At 45.6% G+C, this 21,778-nt stretch overlaps 1 protein-coding gene across 1 annotated transcript in view; it reads right to left on the reverse strand.

Moving 5' to 3' along the window:
• LOC144752470 (taste receptor type 1 member 3-like) overlaps positions 1-21,778 on the reverse strand; it is a 78,985-nt gene that overhangs the window by 23,822 nt on the left and 33,385 nt on the right. Inside the window, exon 3 of the mRNA XM_078640393.1 lies at positions 20,430-20,630. Within this exon, the coding sequence (XP_078496519.1) occupies positions 20,430-20,630 (201 nt within the window). The remainder of the gene's footprint in view (positions 1-20,429; positions 20,631-21,778) is intronic.

Genomic DNA, 21,778 nt, shown 5'->3' on the forward strand with positions numbered 1-21,778 from the left:
AACCACCTGCATCCCTATTGTAATGCACAGGAGACAAACCTATGACTTAGCCTCCATGCAAGGCATATTTAGAGATTCATGAGTAGGTTAGAGAGATTGAAAAGTTTACTCAGGGGAGAAAAAAGCTTCATTGCTGCTTAATGTAATCACAGAAGGATTGCGGGTTTACAAACTCTTTAGCACCAGAAGAGCTTATGCAATGACTGAACTAGTTCTAACAGCTTTATGTGAATCAGTTGGAAGTTGTGAGTTTAAGGAATGTATGCACCAAATGGAGCATTATTGTTGTGACTCGTTAGGTAACCACAGGCAAACGTGGATTTATGGGCACTAATTGTGGGAATTGGGTTGTCTGAAGTCCTGGGGCTGACCTAGTATGCAAACCAAAACCGAAGCACCAATTACACTTTAGCGTTCAACTCTCAGGGTATTCAATTTTATTTATTATGTTTTGGCTCTCAAAAGAGGGCCACATAAAAGTGTACAAACTTCAACACACAGCAAATACATTTACACAAAGGAAGAAAAAAGCAAGCACAAAACATATACCAATTGAAAACCCTAGGATAAATACAATACAGACATGTGAACAAAAACTACACAAAGTCGGCAAGTCAAAACATCTCCCGGAACATATTAATAAATAACTAGGAAGCCTTTAAAAAAATTAAAAATATGAAAGCAGAACATTTCATTGGGAGGACAATAAAGTGCAGAGAGGAAGCCATTCAATGTGACAATGCCCAGACGAAGACAGATGGTTTTTAACCATCTGAAGCGCAATTTACGAAGCGCAGGGCAGATCAGTAACACATGCATACAGTCCTGAATATTCACTTTACATAAATTGCACAGAGGAGATGAACCATTCCATTTAGATAACAATCGATTAAGAGGTATTAAATCGTAGCGTAGAAGAAACCAAAATCTACGTATACCATGCGGTAGGGACCATAAAACATAGGGTTGAGGTTGTTTCAACTGATAAGAATCAAGGAGAAGAGCTACATTCCTTTTTTCACAAATTAATTTTTTATCAGATAGAAAACATAGGTCCCATGAGGCTGCTTTCAACACCGACTTTAACTGTAATGGAGAGTACAGAAAAAGAGTAGTTTCATCTAGATTTAACAGTTTTACAGCTTTTCTAAAATTACAAACAAGTTGAGAAAACTCATTGAAATTACCCAACAATTCCTTTCTGAGGAGAGCTCTCATTGTCCCTACTTCAGCTCTAGCAAGGCAAGCCACCCATCTTACAAGCGCACATAATCCCTGGACCCAACTACTCCTAAGCCCAAAGTCGAGCCTACAGGCTGCCAGCGAGCACGCAGTATTTAAGGAAGTAAGAGATCTTAGGAGCTTCCCCTCAATCCTATGGCAAAAGTCCCATTTTTTCACCTCAATAAGTTCAATACCATACAGTATTGTAGCGGGGATTTTGGATCTATATACTTCCAATAAATTCGGAAAGTGCCGTTTCCCCGTTGCATGGTATAGGGAATTTAAACCTTTGCCATGGGCAATAGCTTTGCGTGTACAATGCTCTATATGGAGCTTCTCACTCAAATTAGCTGTAACAATTTTCCCTAAAAAAGTATAGGACTTTACCACCTCCAGTTTTTGATCCCCAATAAACCAACCATAATCTACAGATCGGCACCTCTTCCTGCCAGCTATACACATGACTTTACTTTTGGTAATGTTGATCTTCATGACATGGGCTGCCGCAAAAGAATGCAAAGCATGAAGCCGATTGGCTAATCCCTTAGGAGTTAAGTCAAGTATGAGGACATCATCGGCATACATCATGCAGGAGATCGGTGCCCCCCCCACCACCGGGGCAATGCCCTCCCCGGCTGCCAAGGCGGCAGGTAAGTCTGCCGTATATAAGGAGAACAAAAGGGGAGCCAATAAACAGCCTTGTTTAAGGCCATTCGAAGTTAAAATTGTATCAGATAACCCCCTTTCGCCCCCCAACAAGACCCTGCACCAGGTCTATGTGTGTAAAGCCTTCACCAACTCCAACAAATAGAGTGGGAGCCCAAGCACTGCCAATTTTCTCCACAGCGTTCCACGATCAACTTTGTCGAACGCTGTGGAAAAATCAATAAAGGCGGCATACACAACCCCTCCTCTCACCTGAACATACTTATCTATAACCACATGAAGGGCTGTAAGGTTATCTAACGTACCGTGGTTCCTACGGAAACCAGTCTGTTCTATTGGCAGAATATTGTTCTCCTCAACCCACTCGGAGAGGGATGTTAAAATACATTTCGCAAATACCTTTCCGATAGAGTCGAGGAGCGCAATCAGACGGTAGTTACTAGGACTATCCCTAGTACCCTTCTTAAAAATAGGGACCAAGATACTTCCCCTCCAAGAGGCAGGTACCATCTTAGACAAGAAACAGGCTCTAAAAAGCGGATACAAGATTTTACTCCACCTTACAGGATCAGATTTCAAAACCGTCATTGGGAGTTCATCTGGGCCCATTGCTCCTGAGACGCGCATGGTTTTTATAGCCATCTCGATTTCTTTTTCAGCTGGATAATTACTTAGACCCACAGAAGTAGCACCGCTGTCAGAATCATTACCAATGGTAGCACCGTTGGTAATATCATCAATTAAACTCCCATTCCCTGAGTAGAGATCCCGAATATAGGTAGTCCATACCTCCTCCGCTATAGCGATAGGAGATGGGCTTACTCTAGAGCCACACCCCCTGCCGGTTATTGCCCAAAATTCTCTGATCCTGCCATGCACAACTGCTTCCCTCAGGCTAATCCATACCTTATCCTCCCCTTCCTTTTTTATGTTTTGCCGGAGTCTACTTCTCTTTCTTTTTAACCTGGAAATTTCTTTTCCACGATCCATGACTCTGTCGAGATATTGTTCACGGACTAATTTGTTTATTTCCCCATTCAGGCTACGCAAAATACTGGGGACCACCACTCCGTTTTTGGGTCGGGGCATTTTTTTTGCATACGAAGTAATTTTTCGCATGAATTCTGCAAAGTAAACCATTTCATTCCCACGCCACTCATCTAAAACTAATAGGGTATCGGATAAAAAATCCTGCACCCCATTAATGGCTGAAGGATTCCAAAAGCACCTTCCAGAAGAAACATGGAAGGCCGCATCACTGCCGTGCATAGACCAAGGTGCGATTGTCAAAGGATTTAAAGAAATGGTTACAAACAGTATGCTATGATCACTCAGAGAGGTAGCTATGACCTTAAGGTCCAGAATAGAAGGAAACAAACCATAGTCTGTGATTACATAATCTAGGATAGGAGACCCAAAGGGAGACCTGTGAGTAAATTTAGCAGGCACATCCGACGGTAATCTCCCATTTAATATGAGTCCGTCGACGACCGCTAGTTCATTTAGCAAAATCTTCCCACGTTTATTTGTCACTAATTTATCGGGGAAGAGTGATTGAGGAATAAAGTAAGCCTCTTCCTTAGGTTTATTCCTAAAGTGCTCCAAACTAACATTGGAGATTTTGCAATTCAAGTCTCCCGCCAGCATAATTTCCGGAGGAGATGGGACATTCTTGATTAAAACAATATATTGGAATACCTGCTTTAATATCACATTAAAACACTCCTCAGGAGGAATATAAACATTCAAAATCACAATAGGGGACTTTATGCCATTGTTAAACAAATTATCAATGGTTATAGCATGGAACAATTTGCTTGGATCAATATAATGGGAAAATCTCCATTGCATTTTGTTGGATAGTAAACAAGCAATACCCCCCCTAGCATGCCCTTTCTTAGAAGGGACAGCAGGCACTTCCAGGGCATAATAGTCCTTAGAAACCTTCAACGTATTAATACACCACGTTTCCTGTAAACAGATCACATCAGCTCCCAGGGAATATAAAAAAATCAAATTTCTCTGGGCTACTGTGAATCCCTGCCGCGTTCCAGGAAATGATATTTAATGAGGTGTTAAAGATGTTGAAACAGTCTGGGATTATCTTTAGTTCTTGTAGATAAGGCCCTTTGCAGCCAGTTCCACCGATTCTTGTCCTCTGAAATAGAGGAATTCTGAGTCAGCGGAAGTGGCTTTACTTGGGAGACCGAGCGTTTTCCCTTGGATACCCAAATCCTCAGGTCTCTAAGGGGAGAGGCTATACCATTTTGCCCCTCTCCTCTGAATACCTCCCCAGAAAACAAATTTGTATTCCCAAGCTTGAAAATCGGAAGAATATCAATACCTGTACGTTGAAAGTGCTCAGCTTGCTGTAATATCAAGTTTACAATGATAGGTGAATAGAATTTAACCCTTATACTCGTTACCTTAACTTCACCAAATAGGGAAACTAACTCAATGTCCCTAGTTTGGATATGACGGAGACTTTCTATCTCATTAAAACGTTTAAGGAGCCAAGCTCTATTTAAGGGCAAGTCCCCGTCAAAAAGAGGTAAGAAGTCTAACTCAAGAGTTTCCACTGGAGCTTTTAAAGCTGTTACGGGGCGATCCGGAACCTGGCGATCTCCCCTCTCAGCAACTACTAAGAAAGGAGAGGCCAAAGGATTAAGAGACCCCGATTGATATTGAATGGAACCTCCAGTCGCTGTCGGTAGAAAGAGACTAGGGAGGGGGCCCCCCCTTTGTGGAATACCATCCAAAGATGTTGACGGACACAATTCACTTTCTACCTTAAAAAAAGTAGAAATGGGGGGGTTCACTTCCATATCAATATCCGCATTTGTGGGTATAGAAGAAGGATCTGAAACTATCACTTCATTCTCCAGTGTGGTCAGAGAATTTTGAAAAATTATCCGACGCTGCCTTTTCTTCTTGTATTTTCTTAATGGTTTCTTTTTATTCCCCTTATTCTTTCTGAGTTTACCATTTTTAACCTTTATCTCCTGTTTATCATTAATAGGTTCTTTGTTATTTTCAGACATGAAGATGGGAAAAAGATCTTGAGCTGCTTTAAGGCCCGATGTGGATTTATCTTCCTCCACAATCTCAAGAACTGAGTTGTTAATACAGTTGGGCGCTGCAGTTTGAGGCATAACTACAGTGTGTGATATCAAGACCGATGTCCCCACTTTCTTGTCAAGATCCACTGGAGCCACATTTATTTCCCTCAATGACAAACCATGTTCACTCATAGTGGGGGGGACACTTCTTGTTTCAGATGACTTTTGTAGCAAGGACTTCAGTATTTGGGTGACAGACTCCAAAATACAATCCGAGTTACCAACAAATTTCCCTAAAAGAGATAAAATAGAGGCTAGTAATTGTTCCAAAGCAATCATCGATTCAGAAATTGGTTTTTCACATGCTACCCCTGGGTGACAAATACCTGATAAGTCAAGACCCGGGGGCCCAGAAGCGATTAACAAATCAGACATATCCTGACCATTCAACGAGGGGGTACTACTATACAACAATAGTCCAGATGGAGTAGCACCCCCCGAGGATTTAATAGGGGCTAGAGACTCCACTTTCCCTGTACTTACATAACGGCCGCAGAGATCAAAGTCAATGGATAGTGGTGACGAATCTCCGCCCAACTGATCCTTCGGCGGGGTTTGGGACGCAGATGGTAAATTAGATGGTAAATGAGTGAGTTCCCTATCAAGTACTGGGAAGACAAACTCACTCTCATCATTCCCTTCCGAGAGGACACGGGGAGGAGACACCACTGACACAGACTGTTGTAGTACAGGCTGCACGAGAGAGGGCAGCGGGGATGTAGTGGCTTGACTATGGACCCCTAAAGCCATGGCACAGGCACCTTTTTTTGTAGATAAATTAGCGGTCTTGGGGGAGGGCAAATCCCAAAACTCGAAGAGTTGACATTGGCCCTTCAAAGGGGGGTTATTTACAGATTTATTTCTGGTGCGATTAATATCTTTGTTCACAACAGATATACCACCCACTTCCCTACCAGACCGCAATTTCTTAGACATATTCTAAACAAATGTATCCACAAAATAATCTTATAAGAATAAAATTACTCCTGAAGGGTAAAACACAGAATGATATGGCCCTCCTAAAATAAAAAATATAGTCCAGGCGATGCAAAAATGACTGCCCGACAATGAGGGCAGAGAAAGTGACAAAACAGTCTCAATAAAAAGTTACTTTCTCCAACAGACAGAGGTATTTCCCATAGGCGAATGAACACAGGATATAAATCACTGTCGATGAAAATAACTGGGCCCAGCCCGGCCTACCTCGGCCACTGAGGGCCACAGAGGGCCCGCCCTTGTCCCGGGCTTCTCCCGGCGCCCTCCCGCGCGCTCCCGCGCAGCGGTGCCCTTCAACTTCTAATAAGCTATTGGAGCTAAGGGGGGAGGAGCCGGCAGGGAGAGCGCCCCAGCTGATGTCGATTTGGGGAAGTTGCTGGCGCTCCTGGGACAGGTAGTCCTACGCCAGCAACAGCTCGCAGCCCTGCTTCCCTCTCTCACCCTCGTTCAAGCTGAAGTCCGCCTTCCTCGCAGCGGGACCCGCGGAGCGGGTTCCGCAAGCAGTGGGTTGAAGGCAGGTAAAAGGAAAGGCTCTGCAAAATGTAACAACAGCGTCAGGGCACAAAGGATAAATCCGCCGGTATGTAGAGAGGTAGCAAGACGAGCATTCCAAGGCTTACTCAGGGAGCTGATGTGGGGATTAAAGACTCAAAGCTCAGACACTCACAAAGTAATTCTTGATAAATTGATTGAATAGCCAATGCGTTACCTTGATTATGAAAAAGCACTTTCTTTTACTCTCGACCTAACACTACACCAATAAATCAGCTACCACATCAGGAATATGCTAACACCTTTTGGAAACAGACAGGCAATGCTTCACACAGTTTTTTGAGTGATATGGCTTCTGCCTATGACCACTTGGATCTGTTCTTGAGTTCTTTTATGCCAATTGTGAATTTAACAGTACTGGGGAGGCTAAAAGGTCAATCAGTGTGCAAATGGAAAGTCTCAGGCCCCTATAGACCTCAGCGAGACCATTTACCTTGATCACTGTACGAAGGACTCAATCCGGGTGGGTGCCTTGTTGGTACAGATGCCCAGTCAGTACTTCTTTAACCATCCAGTCTCTCTCCTTCCAGATTCCTCTGAATCCCACAGAGCAGACATAGTCAGGCCAGCAGTGGTGACAGTCGCACTCCCAGGGGAAGATCAAATTATGCGGCTGGGTTGACTAAATTATGCAGCAAGAATAGCCAAATTATGCGACCTAATGCAGCACATTTTGTTGTAGTATTATGTCATAATTTTGTTATTCTGTGGTTGGGAGATGTGGTCTTCTCCCGGATATCACATCTCATAGCAATCTGCCAGTAGCTGTCAGACCTGCAAGGGGTTCTCACCATTCTTGCTGGATATTATTGCCACAGGAAGCACTTCATGTCATCCATCCAAGAATAGTGCAGGATGGAAACTCAGCAGGAAGACGTGGATACCATGGAAACCGATTGCAACTGACAACACAATCTGCAAACAGACTAACCACAAGGAACGATTTGATCTCTTCCCCTAAATGTCAAGAAACATGTTTTCCTAAAGAAAATAGTGCAATAAACAAACAGAGAAACCGGAGTCATCTGTACTTCCAGATGAATAAAAAGATATTGAGGATGATTTCTGAGAAGAGGGTGCTGACCAGTTGTCTCCACTCATGGCATATGATCGACTTGTTACCAAGTGCTACCTCGTGGTCTTATTTATGCCCTTGTTCAAAGAAATGATAGGGAAGTAAAAAATGACTCTGAAGAAAACCTAGCTATGGATTTTATTTCACATTCAACATTTCCAGAAGGGTGCCCAAGCCCCATGGTGAGCTAAGGCCCTGCAAAGACTAATGAAAACCAAATACAATTGCTGTGAGAAACCAAGTGTGAGACGGCGCCCCGGGCCCCCCTTCATAGTAGCCGCCCTCCCACTCACGTACCTCCTTCCTTTCCGCCGGGACTGCAACCCCGCAGACACTTCCCCGCGCCGAGGACGGGGCTCGGAGCAGCAGCCATAACCCACGGAACCCCGCCCTTCTCTCTCTTGCAGGAACCAACCAGAGCCCTGAGTCCGGAGGAAGTACATCCCACCGACCCCGGAAGTCCCGCCCCCGGGTAGCGCCAGAACAGGGAAAAGCCAAGCCCAGGAAGCAGAACGCCGTCGGAGAATCGTGGCAGGACCCTCGGACTGAAGCTGGAGAAGGAGAGGAGGCGTACGACGAAGAGGTGTGGACCGAAGAGTGGTGGAGCCCTCAGGAGGTGGCTGAAGAGCGGCCGTGACTCACAGGAGAGTTGCGGCGGACCGCGTGAGTACCCTAGAGCTTTCTATTCATAGCTCACTAGGAGCCCGCTGTATAGCCCCTGTAAATACCCCTTTCTCTGTAGCGTCACATCCCTTGAACTGTAGTATATTTGTATAGCACTCTCACAGCGTAGGAAGCCCTTCCACGCCCGACCATTCAACACCCTTTTCTGTCTGCCGCCCTGCCTTTCCTCCACCCCGCGCCCTTCCTTCCCTCACTGGCTCTTTCCTTCCCCCATATACAAAGGCAGAGCTCCTTCTCCTGATTTTTATTAATCGTGGGTGGTGTACCAATCCCAACCGGGACGTTGTAACTCCTTGTAATCAGCAAGATAAAGCTGGAAAAGGCAAAGAGTGAAAGGTAGCTCCCAGAGGCGTCCTCCTAACTGTGAAAGTCAATATGAAAATAGGACCGGATTGAAGGTGGTCCATTTTCATATAATCTGAGTGAAAGACCGACAAGATCGATATTTAAGAAGATAAGAAAGAAATATGAGCAGATGCAAACAGACTCATAAAGATTGACAAAACAGATCCAGGGAATAAAATTCACCTGGATGTGACAAATCAGGGAACGAGTCCTGAAGAAGGTGCAAGATTAAAAGAGGCACCGAAACGCCGCGTCGACAGTTTGTTCCTATAAATCTATTGTTCAACAATTATGATGTTTTAACATGTTTGTGGAAAATAATGCTGTATAAGCATGTTTTAACTTAAAGATTTTTTAGAGAGTGTTTAAATTTTTTGCAAAAAGTGTATGTGGATTTCTTGTTGTTTTTTATAACAAAATTGTGTTATTATGAATTTTAAACTTTACAAATAAATGAATGACATTTTTAATTAAGTTTTTCTTGTGTATATGAAGTTTTTCATGGTACTTTTGGGTCTGATATATCTAGTTGTAAATTTGGTAACCCAGACAATACTGCAAATCTCTTTCATTCAGGTGAACGGCCCGGTTGGGATTGGTACACCACCCACGATTCATAAAAATCAGGAGAAGGAGCTCTGTCTTTGTATATGATTGTTGACCCAATCCTTTTCCTGACAGAAAGGGTAGCTCCCTACTCACCACTTTTTGGATATCTTTCCTTCCCCCCTCACTGCCTGGGTGACGGTGACTGCTACCTTCGTGACTTAAAGCTCAAGATAGGACTAACGGTCCCTTGTTTTTCTTCTCTTGCCGCCCTCCGTGGATTCTCCCCACTACCGGAGCCGTCATCGGAGTTCCCGAAGATCTGGACCCGACCCCAAGACCCGGAGAGAACAGCGACCTCCTCCCCTGGATATTCTTGGTTCTACTGGGACGTTACTTTCTGTCTTTTGTTGAATAAAACTAACAGCATAGCCCACTATATTCGGCCTCCTTGCCTGCTTTTCCGGCCTGCGACACACCCACCCTCACATTTGGTGTCAGAAGTGGGATCTGCTGGAAGCATGGAGGCCGTCATACAAAAGATGGCGGATTCACAAGAACAATTCGGAAAACTCATGGAGCAATTCCTGAAGACCACAGAAGACGACAGAGGACAGCTCCACGACGTTCTGAAGGGTCAGGGAGTAGCCCATGAACAAACACTGGGAAAACTCACCGACGCCATGGGACAAGAAAGGCCTATGACCTCTCTTCCCTCTGTGGTCCTTCAGAAGTACGTGCCGCGGGGAAGACCCGGACTACTTCTTCACCAACTTTGAACGACTAGCCCAAGCAGCCAATTGGCCTGTGGACAGATGGGGCCAATATTTAGGTCCCCTTTTAACCGGAGACTTGCAGGCCGCCTATCAACAGGCCAACATACAAGGCAACAACCCGTATGCTGACATTAAACGGTGTATCCTGGAACGTCTCGGTATAGATGACGAGACCTACAGGGTACAACTGAGGCAAGCGAAAGAGAGACCCCAAGAGAACCCCAGAGCCCTATCGTTTCGGATTAGGGATCTCGCAAATCGTTGGCTCAGACCAGAAGCCTCCACAAAAGAGAACATCCTAGAGAAAATATATCTCGAACAATTTTTGAATTCTCTGTATCCGGCTACTCAGCGCTGGGTAAGACAACACTCCCGCCTCACATTGGAAACTGCCATCGAAATTGCTAGTGCCTTTAGCCGTGCTCAAGAACTCCAGCGGGGCAAGGAGGACCATATTCACAGGCCCCACAACGTGACAGGACCTCGCCCCCCCCCGACCTCTGCTTCCCCGAAGACCAGAACTAACCCCCCTTATTCCCTCACCGGTCCTGTTCCGGGCCCCGAATCCCGGACCCCAGTGCTATTCGTGTGGGGGTTTCGGACACATCGCCCGTGTGTGCCCACAGAAGGAGGAGCCAATGGAGATTGGCCTCGTGAGGATACTATGTGTGCACCGCTCAGGGAACCGCACCTCCCCCGTTTCACTGCCCTGTGTCAATTGATGGACAACGAGTCATGGCTCTTGCCGACACCGGTTGCCGTCAAAGCGTTCTCCGGCCTCAGGACCTTTCCCCTCCGGTTGGTAACCCTACGGGAGTCGTAGATATCCAGTGTGTCCATGGGGATACCAAACGTTATCCAACCACCCAGGTTCATGTCCAGCATCACAAAGACCCCGGAACAAGTCTCACCGTCGGACTGGTGACGGCTCTACCAGAGCAAGCCATTTTGGGGAGCGACTATCCGGGACTGCCTATGCTCCTCCAGGACACCACCGACTCCCTGACTCAGTGGTGGAGGGAGGCTCCCTATTCTCAGGGTATGACATCCCCGGCTACGGATCCGAAACCACACAAGCCCAAAACCCAGAAGAGAAGAGAAAAGAAAGACTACACCAGTGCTTATCCCGCACTCACGGAGGACCACCCCTGGCAGACCGACAGGGATTTCAGGGCAGCACAACAAGAGGATTCCCTCCTTCAGGAAGCGTGTGGAAGGGCCCTTGATAACGAGGATCCCTTGCAAGTAGGTCCCTACTTCTACAAAAAGAACGGGTTGCTGTATCGAAAGGGGGGGCCACAACAGAACCCACAGTTGTTAATCCCCGCTCCTTTCCAAGGTACTCTTCCTAGCCCACAGCCACCTTTTAGGGGGACACTTCGGGGACGAGAAGACCAGTCAGGCGGTTTTGGAAAAGTTCTACTGGCCTGGCGTACATCAGAGGGTTAAGACTTACTGCCGGGAATGTGCGGTCTGTCAAAAGCACAGCCGTCACAGACCCCCCCCCGAGTACCCTTACAGCCTCTCCCTCTTATTGACATCCCGTTCAGCCGCATAGGGATGGATATCATAGGACCCCTCCTACCCTCCCGAAGCAGGTGTCGCTATGAGTTGGTCATAGTCGACTATGCCACTCGCTTTCCGGAGGCCATACCCCTACGTCAACCCACGACCCAGAGCATAGCCAAGGCCCTTATCTCTGTATTCTCCCGGGTGGGGTTTCCCCGGGAAATCCTGACCGATCAGGGTACCCCTTTTGTTTCTGCTCCTATGAAGCAAGTTTGTTCCCAGTTAGGGATAAAACAGATCAGGACATCAGCGTATCATCCGCAAACAGACGGATTAGTAGAACGCTACAACGCCACTTTAAAACAAACACTAAAAAAACTTCTAGGCCTAGAAGCAAAGCGGTGGGAAGACATGCTACCTCTGGCACTGTTCGCCATCCGCTGCAAGACACAGAGCAGCACTGGTTATTCCCCATATGAGCTGCTGTACGGGCGCCCCCCACGTACTCTGTTAGACATGGCACAGGAGGCCTGGGAAGCAGAGCCTGATCGCACACGTCCGCTCCCTGAATATCTGGAAAACCTGAAGACCCACCTGTCTATGATTCGGGACATTGTCAGGCAGAACCTCGTCAGTGCCCAAAACAACCAAAAGAGGCAATATGACAAGGGCACCAGAACCCGTGTCTTCGCTGTTGGTGATCTGGTCCTCCTCATGATGCCCTCGTCAGATCAAAAGCTCCTGGGTCAATGGCAAGGACCCTACGCCATCCAACGGCAGGTGACCCCGGTTACCTACAAGGTGGAGCTGGACCCCACTCGGGGTACTTCCCAAATATACCATGTGAACCTGCTAAAAAATGGGAAGGACCCCGTCCGGTCCTCTCCGGAACCTGCCTGCCCCTGCCTTTCCCTTTTGACCCCTGCCTTGACCCCGAGCTGACTCCCCCACAAACTCGAGATATCCAAGAAGTCCTATGTTCTGTGAAAGGGGTCTTTTCCTCTTCTCCGGGCCGCACCGCTATCGCAGAACATGTCATAGAAACAGAGCCAGGGAAAGTTGTCCGTTTACGGCCCTATAGAGTCCCAGAGGCTCGACGGGCGGTTATACGGAAGGAAATAGAAGAGATGCAGAGGATGGGCATTATAGAGCCCTCAGTGAGTGACTGGAACTCCCCTGTCGTCCTGGTACCAAAACCTGACGGGTCTGTCAGGTTCTGTATTGACTTTCGGGAGGTCAATAAGGTATCCAGCTTTGACACCTATCCCTTGCCCCGGGTGGATGAGATGATAGAGAGGATAGGAAAGGCTAAATATATCTCCACCCTTGATCTCTGCAAAGGGTATTGGCAGATACCCCTCAGGGAACGGGACAAAAAGAAAACCGCCTTTTCCACCCCTGAGGGGTTGTACCAATTCACAGTCATGCCCTTTGGGCTTCACAGCGCCCCCGTCACTTTTCAGCGTGCTATGAACCACGTCCTATGGCCCCACTCAAAACACGCCGGAGCCTATCTAGACGACATCATCATCTTTAGTGATAGCTGGGACCAACACTTGACACATCTTTATAGTGTTGTCTCTTCCCTAGGCTCCTTTGGGTTTGCCATCAACCCCGCCAAAACCACCCTGGCAGCGAGGACAGTCAAATACCTGGGTTATCTCCTGGGGGATGGCCTGATAAGACCCCAAGAAAGTAAAACCATGGCCATCAAATCCCTTCCCTTCCCTCAGACAAAAAAGGACCTCCCAGCCTTTTTAGGCCTTCTGGGCTATTATCGGAGGTTTGTACCTAATTTTTCACAGAGAGCCTCAGCCCTCACAGATCTACTGAAGAAAACAAACCGATCTGATGAGATACTACGAAACCCCACACTCGAAGCATGGAATGCCTTCACGGACTTAAAAGACGCACTGACCTCCAGTCCTGTCCTGGTGCCCCCTGACTATTCACTGCCCTTTATACTACAAACGGATGCTTCCGATCAAGGGCTGGGGCAGTGCTATCACAAAAAGACGCCCTAGGGAACGAAAAACCCATACTCTATGTGAGCCGCAAGCTGTTCCCCAGAGAAAGACAGTACGCCGTAGTGGAAAAAGAAGCCCTGGCAATCAAGTGGGCAGTGGAAAGCCTGCGATACTACCTAGAAGGAAGAGACTTTGTCCTCTACACTAACCACAAACCCTTGGAGTGGATGGCCCGGAACAAAGGTCAGAACGACCGGGTCCTCCGCTGGTTTCTGTCCCTACAGCCTTTCCGTTTCATGGTAAAACACCGAAAAGGGTCAGACCAGGGTAATGCCGATTTCCTTTCACGATACCCTCAGTCTCCATCCAGTACAAGAAGGACAGCTAGGGGAAGGGGATGTGAGACGGTGCCCCGGGCCCCCCTTCATAGCAGCCGCCCTCCCACTCACGTACCTCCTTCCTTTCTGCCGGGACTGCAACCCCGCAGACACTTCCCCGCGCCGAGGACGGGGCTCGGAGCAGCAGCCATAACCCACGGAACCCCGCCCTTCTCTCTCTTGCAGGAACCAACCAGAGCCCTGAGTCCGGAGGAAGTACATCCCACCGCCCCCGGGGCAGCGCCAGAACAGGGAAAAGCCGAGCCCAGGAAGCAGAACGCCGTCGGAGAATCGTGGCAGGACCCTCGGACTGAAGCTGGAGAAGGAGAGGAGGCGTACGACAAAGAGGTGTGGACCGAAGAGTGGTGGAGCCCTCAGGAGGTGGCTGAAGAGCAGCCGTGACTCACAGGAGAGTTGCGGCGGACCGCGTGAGTACCCTAGAGCTTTCTATTCATAGCTCACTAGGAGCCCGCTGTATAGCCCCTGTAAATACCCCTTTCTCTGTAGCGTCACATCCCTTGCACTGTAGTATATTTGTATAGCACTCTCACAGCGTAAGAAGCCCTTCCACGCCCGACCATTTGACCCACTTTTCTGTCTGCCGCCCTGCCTTTCCTCCACCCCGCGCCCTTCCTTCCCTCACTGGCTCTTTCCTTCCCCCCTCACTGCCCGGGTGACGGTGACTGCTACCTTCGTGACTTAAAGCTCAAGATAGGACTAACGGTCCCTTGTTTTTCTTCTCTTGCCGCCCTCTGTGGATTCTCCCCACTACCGGAGCCGTCATCGGAGTTCCCGAAGATCTGGACCCGACCCCAAGACCCGGAGAGAACAGCGACCTCCTCCCCTGGATATTCTTGCTTCTACCGGGACGTTACTTTCTGTCTTTTGTTGAATAAAACTAACAGCATAGCCCACTATATTCGGCCTCCTTGCCTGCTTTTCCGGCCTGCGACACACCCACCCTCACACCAAGATTATTTACTACTCCTCTCTGTTCTCTTAGACCAACTATACTGAGCAATGGTTTAGCAATCCTGACCTCTGTGGTCCACAGAATATGGTGCACATTTATCACAGAGATGAGTGGAAACAGCTTTTTAACAGTACTTTGTGATGCCGTTCAGCCTTTGCAGTGCCCCACTTGCATTTCAACACTTTATCAATGAAGTATTGAGAGAATATTTAGATCAATATGTGGTGGTCTACAAGGACAAAATTCTTATCTTGTCTAGCACCTTAAAATAACACAAACATGTCAAAGAAATCTTGCAATGCCTATGTCAAACTCCATAATGTGAATTCAACGTCACCTCAATAATCATTCTTGGCTGCACTCTTCCCATACATGGAATAAATGTGCGTCAATCAAAGGTACAAGCCTTTATCCTGTGGCTGCCACCTAAAACTTTTAAAGCTATCCAAAGATTTATAGGTTATGGTAACATTTATGACTGTTCATTCCCTTATTCTCTACTCTTCTCATTTATTATTTCACACTCACAGAAAGGAGTACTCTTCAAATGGGACACGGAATAAGGATAAACTTTTTCCTCCTCTGATATCTATCTTCACACCTGCTCCCATTCTGAGACTTCTTAAAGTCAACCTTCCATTCATGGCCGAAGCAGCTGCACCAGCCGTATCAATGGAAGCCATTTTGTTCCAAAGAGATGAGGCATTCCATCTGTCCACTTATTACTTCAGAATGCTAACAGAAACTTGAGACATTTCACCATCTACGACAGAATGTTGTTGGCTATCAATGACACATTAAGATGTTGGTGTCATTATCTAGAAGGAGCCAATTATGAAGCAACACTATGGAGAGATCTGAAGAACCCGTTTTGTTTTTTTAAACCATGACATGAGAAAAGCATGCACATGCATATTGGATCCTATTTTTCACACAGTTTTGTTTTTAGATACATTTTTGTCCTGTAAATTGACACTGAAAGGCAGATGCATTGTCAAGAAATAGTACAACAATAAAAGAAATGGAACCTCCTTTTATCCTCTTATTATTTCAGCAAAAAGATAAGACTCCAGGGGCACAAGAACAGCCCACTAAAAGAAGGACCAAAAGTGGGCTACTCTTTCTTCAGGGTAAGCTTTATGTTCCTACATCACAACTATAAAATCAGTTATTACAGTGGTATCATGATACTCCAATGGCCGGTCATTCTTTGATCAGACGTACTGAAGAGTTGTTAGCTCCTAATTTCTGGTAGTCTCATCTACAAGTCTGTATACCATTATGTGTCTTCATGCAACTTTTGGCTACAAGTCAAGAGTAGCCATGCTAGGCCTAAGGGATTGTTATGACCTTTGCCTACACCCTAGCAGCCTAGGAAAATAATAGTGATGGACTTTATGTTAGACTTACTACCTTTGAGTATGGCATAGTCCTATGGGTGGTAGTGGATCTGTTTAATAAACTGGGATATTTCATTCCTTACCCACACTTCCAAAATCAATCAATCAATCAAAATGTCTTTAATCGGACAGAAAAGCAGAGGATCAGCAATAAAATACAAAATATTGACATCTCAGCTAAGGCATAGTCTCCTACAGTGGGCGATAGAGTGTTCATGGACAATTCACAGAGCATATGTATCACAAATATTTAAAATACATAACGTTTCCTAATAATAAAAGCCACTCTAATGTAGTTTAAAATTGCATGGCAAATGTCTAAAGATCCTAAACCCTGCAGGAACTCAAGCCCATCCATATAATGTCTCAGTTTTATCTTTTGTAAAATGGGGCCCAATAGAAAGACCGCGGGTTGAGTACAAAATGCAAAACAATGTACAGTGACTTGTGATTTGCATACAAACATTGTCACAATAACATTAAGGTAGATCGTGTTGCCAGACCCCTGACTGAGGAAATCAATTTAAAGTGCAATGTGCATAATCAACAAAATGTGAGATAGTGACTATAAGTGGGGTTCATAATCCATTCTAGATAGGCTTCCATGCTCCTTGTTGTTGACACTAATGAGTATCCAACAATTGATTCCTTGAACTGGGCCTTCTCTAGGCGTACGTTGGTACAATAAACTAAGTAATGCTGTTCAACCAGTTCCTTATGTGTAAACCCATTTTAAGAGGGTTTTTGTATAGTTCTGGGGCCCTATAGTCTCAAACGTTTCCCTCAAATAGGAAAGCCAAGGAATCAGATCAGCCCTGTCATGCGACAAACAATCAGTAATACGACTTCTGATGAGGGCAGCCTCCGGGGTTCCTGAAGATTTAATCCAGAGGAACCCTCCAGGCAAGATATTCCAAGTTCCTCATTGCATATAAGGGTGGCAGTACCCCCAGGAACAGTCACTAGCCTATACATAAAACGATTTTCAGCACGTTGAAGGACCCCCGTGTTACAATAGCCCCAAAGCCCTGCTTTGTATACCCCTACCGAAATACATTTGCTTTCAAATAAGTTTAGCATTTCTTTGATTGGTTTGTGCTTTAACCTATGTGCAAATCTAAATATGGACTCAATATTCCTGTAAAGATGTTGCGTTATTGAGGTTAATATTGCAGTCTTTGCTAAATGTTTTTCCCCCATGAAAAAACGCTTGGATTTCATACTTGAATAGCCACAGGTCATAATATATGTATTGTAATAATTTACCTGCAGGTTCAAGTCGTTCATATAAACTAAAAACAAATCTAAAAGAGTCTGTAGGCCATTTGCCGCGCAGGCAACAAGCATCGCGCCATGAGCATACAACAAAATGGGTATTGATTTGTTTCCCATATGTGGCATCTCCTTTAAATTTTCTAAGTATTTATTAATCCTGTTAACATAAAGCAGGAATAGGAAAGGAGCCAAAACACCCTTGTCTAATGCCCTGGGTATAGCTAATATGAAGGGAGCATTCCCCTGAGGGACTGTAACGGACCCTTACTGTGAGGTCGGTTGTAAGCGCCTTATGAGGATGAGGGGTTCTTTCTTAACACCCATCCTTTCCATCATATCCCATAGCTTGGAGCGATTCACCAAGTCAAAGGCACTCGATAGATCGATGAACGCCAGATATATCGAACACCCTTTAGTCCTGACATATTTCCCTGCTATGATGTAAACATCTAGACACTACAGTGCCAATTCCAGGTCTTAATCCGTATTGGGCTTCTGTCAGGTCATTGCATTCCACAGCCCAATCTTCCAAGCGGTACAGTAACATTCTACCCAAGGTTGCTACAGTCCAATAAAGAAATTGGCCCATAGCACGTCAGCTGGGACCTATCCCCCTTTTTAAAGATAGGGACAACAATTGCTGTCCTCCAGGAATCAGAAATAGGGCCTGACACTACAGGATCTAAAACATTTGTTAATAGAGGGACCCACAAATTAATGTTCGATTTAAAAATGTCACCCGGGACACCATCAGGGCCAGGAGCATTTCCAGAAATACATTTTTTAATGGCTAGAGTCACTTCATGAATATTATTAGGGCTTGGGAAATCGTAGGGGTACTGAATATTTGGACTTCAATCTCAAATTATATTAGTCGACAGATTTTCTGGTGAAAAAAATCAAGAGAACTGGCCTATTCTTTGATGATAGAGATAGCTTGTCTACATGTTCTACCTACAACCTTACTCTCAGATTGAAGCTCACAATTTACATTAAAGTTTTGGATAGCCTTAATGTCACCACTGGGCGTTAAGACCAGGTTTCAACACAAACAGATGGACAGACTGAGAGTAAATCAGACCATCAAACAACATTTCTGATGTTTTATTAAAGAGCATCAGGATCACTGGATGTATGGGATTCCACAAATTGATTTCTTGTATAATTATTCTTTACTGAGGGCTGATTTAGCATTTGACAGACGGTACTCCATTTGACAGAGTGGCAGAGAGCACTACCTTCATCATGCTGATAGACCACATCCCTCAGATTAGACATGATCATCAGCCCAGCGATCATCTCTGAACATTGAAAAGAATCGCCATCTCGGAGGTAAGTAACAAAGAATTATTATTTTAAAAAACTATAGTGGAGGTGTATGGTAACACTGTAACATCAGGACAAAAAAATGTAAAACAAAGGGTAGCAAGGGGACCTCTCTCAAGAAGTGTTAAAATTATTTGTAAAAACTAGTGGGCAAAAAGTCAGCAGGACCTTCTATGGCCAGGAAGCTGAAACAGTGAGGTTGCTGTGAAAACTGACCTTGAACCTCGTTTTGGAATCCCTCCCTGCAAGTGGTTAACACCCAGTGGTGCATCATTAGTCATCAAATGGGGGAACATCCTTTACAACGCAACTTTTACTCCACACTACCATTACGACGCAGCTATTACAACGCAAGTCGTTACAACGACTTGCGCTGGAGGGCGCTGTAGGATAGGGAATAGTTTAATTTTCTATCCAACACCTTCCCTACTATCCACGGTGACTGGAGTTGGAATAGAAAATTAAACTATTCCACTATCCAGTGCCCCCCAACGCAAGTCGTTGTAACGACTTGCGTTGTAAAAACTGCGTTGTAATGGCATGCGGAGTAAAAGCATGCGTTGTGATGTCATACATCCCATCAAATGTAAGGAGGTCTTCATTATGTAACACATATCAGGTTTAGGTAATGAGGAAATAGTAGATGTGCTAACAGGCCAGTGCGTCCGAAGGATGTGTCTGATCCCAGCACGCTAGCGCTGTTTGCCTTGAAATTAAGGTGTATTACAGGTGCCCCTCGGGGTCAAAGGATATTTCATATAAGCTCAACTATACTTTTTCATTATATGTAAATTGCTGCAGTGATAGTTAGTGCATCACAGAAAGGCAGGGAGGAAGGTTAAGGCCCTTGCAAAGGTTTGACAAAGGAGCCCAGATCAGGTGTAAAATGGTCCCTTCATCTATGGTCCCACAACCACAACCCATGGGTTTGTCAGAGGAAGGACTCTGGAGCTGTTAATTGTCCTGGATCCTTCTGTCACTGGTGTACTCAGAGCTGAAGCTCACCCTCATACCTGAAACCCCTTGGCACTGCCAAGGTGAGAAAGGGAGAGAGTATAATGGCTGGGTGGAGAAGGTGACACAGATGCTACTGTTCTCTTCTGGGTGGAGGGGTGGTTGGCTTTCATTAGTCTGTCTTGGCTGAAGTGAGTAGGAAGATTCTACTCCTCTCTTCTGAGCAGGAAGAATAGGGTGACTTGCATGGCTCGCTTCTGGGTGGAAAAGTGTGCGATGGCATCCACTACTCTCTGCCGGGAAGGGGAGAATGAAAGAACACCCTCTACTCTCTCTTGCGTGGAAGTGGCATTGCTTCCATTATGCTGTATTTAGAGAGGGAGAGGAGTTTCCACTACTCTCTGCTGGCTGAGAGAGAATAAGTGGATTCTGTTTTGAATGGAAATGAATGCCATGGCTTCCATTAGCCTCTCCTGGTTGGTCAGGAATAAGAGATTGTCCACTATTAGCGAGGGAGAGAGTGATATTGCTTCCAGTACTTGGCTTGAGAGAATGGAGTGGATTCCAATATTCGTTAAATTTCTAACTTGGCCTCTTCGATTGCAAGCTTGCACAGTACCTCTTTCATGCACACACTGGAGTGTAGTGCTAACAAAGATTGTTACCTGGCTCTTCGTGTGCCACTGAATCTGATCAGCATCAAGGGTCAGATTTCCTGTGTATTCACCAACAGTGCGGAAAGGCATCGCATTCTTGTCCACCGTCCAGGTCAGAATGTCATATCCAATATTCATGTTCCCAAATTCATCATAGTAGAAGGTGCTGTTTCTCATGGTGAAGTTTATAGTCTTTAATTCTTTCAGCAGCTGGAAGATAAGAAAAATGGCAATAAGATTCTGTTCATGACAATGTGTGATTAAGTATACTTCTCTCCTTACTCATGACACATTACATGTTCTCTCGCATAGGCCATGAAACTTACTTTCAACTTGGCCCACAAGCAAAGACTCATCAACAGAACCATGAAAAGGACTCTCTTTCAAGACTCTTTGCTTCGGCAGAAAGCGTACTCTTCTCATGGACTTTTGAAAGTACTCTGCTCCAAGACAATAAAAATTATTATTTTCCACCCTGTAGCCCATCCTGCCCTCGTAAGCCTTAAGGTGCCCTCTCCTCATAGACCAAAGCATGTAGCCTTTCCCTGCACCATAAAAAGCATGCATGTTTGCACCATGAAATATACTCTCTAGTCAGGCAAAAAACAAAGTTTATGCATGTAGCAGCAGGTTTTCTATTTCTGGCACTGGATATTATTAACCCCTTCGACGCTCATGACGAGCTGAGCTCGTCATGAGTTACGCCTCTCGTACGCTCATGACGAGCTGAGCTCGTCATGTAACGCGGGTTTTTTAAAAGTGCCGCGCACAGCGGGAAAACCGCTAGCACGCATGCGGTTAAAGACTCTTCATCTGCACTTTGAAAAGTACTCTTCTACAAGGCCTTCAAAGGACTCTACTAGAGTCTTAAAAAATACTCCTAACCCAACAATTAAAAGGGATATCACCCTATTCCAGGAAAGTTCCCTTCACAAGACCATGATCCTGCCCTTCTGGTTTTTATAACACAGAGATCTACTCCTGAGGAAGTGCGCACTCATCATACCAATGTGAGAAACACAGGTTGTTCTGTACAACAGTCTCAAACTGTGACATGGTTTTTATCTCTTCCAAAATTAAGGTGGCTTTTCTTGATACTAAAAGCAAGTGTGTTGTGCACAACTTATGAAACTTTTAAAACAGTGGTGGGTATTACACAAGTGCTCTTCACAGGTGATGGTAAGGTACTGTGGATGGGGGGTACTCAAGTACTCATTATGGCTTGTACTAATGGTCAAAGGCGGTACCGAAGTTGGCATCTTGAGCCATAACCAAGTACATGCCTTAGTATTGTGGTAGTTATTGGTGCCCAGTAGTCAAGTGCTCTTCATTGGGAGTAAGCAAGAACTCTTTATAGA

The sequence above is a fragment of the Lissotriton helveticus genome, chromosome 5_1, assembly GCF_964261635.1.
Source record: "Lissotriton helveticus chromosome 5_1, aLisHel1.1, whole genome shotgun sequence".
NCBI classification, from domain to species: domain Eukaryota; kingdom Metazoa; phylum Chordata; class Amphibia; order Caudata; family Salamandridae; genus Lissotriton; species Lissotriton helveticus.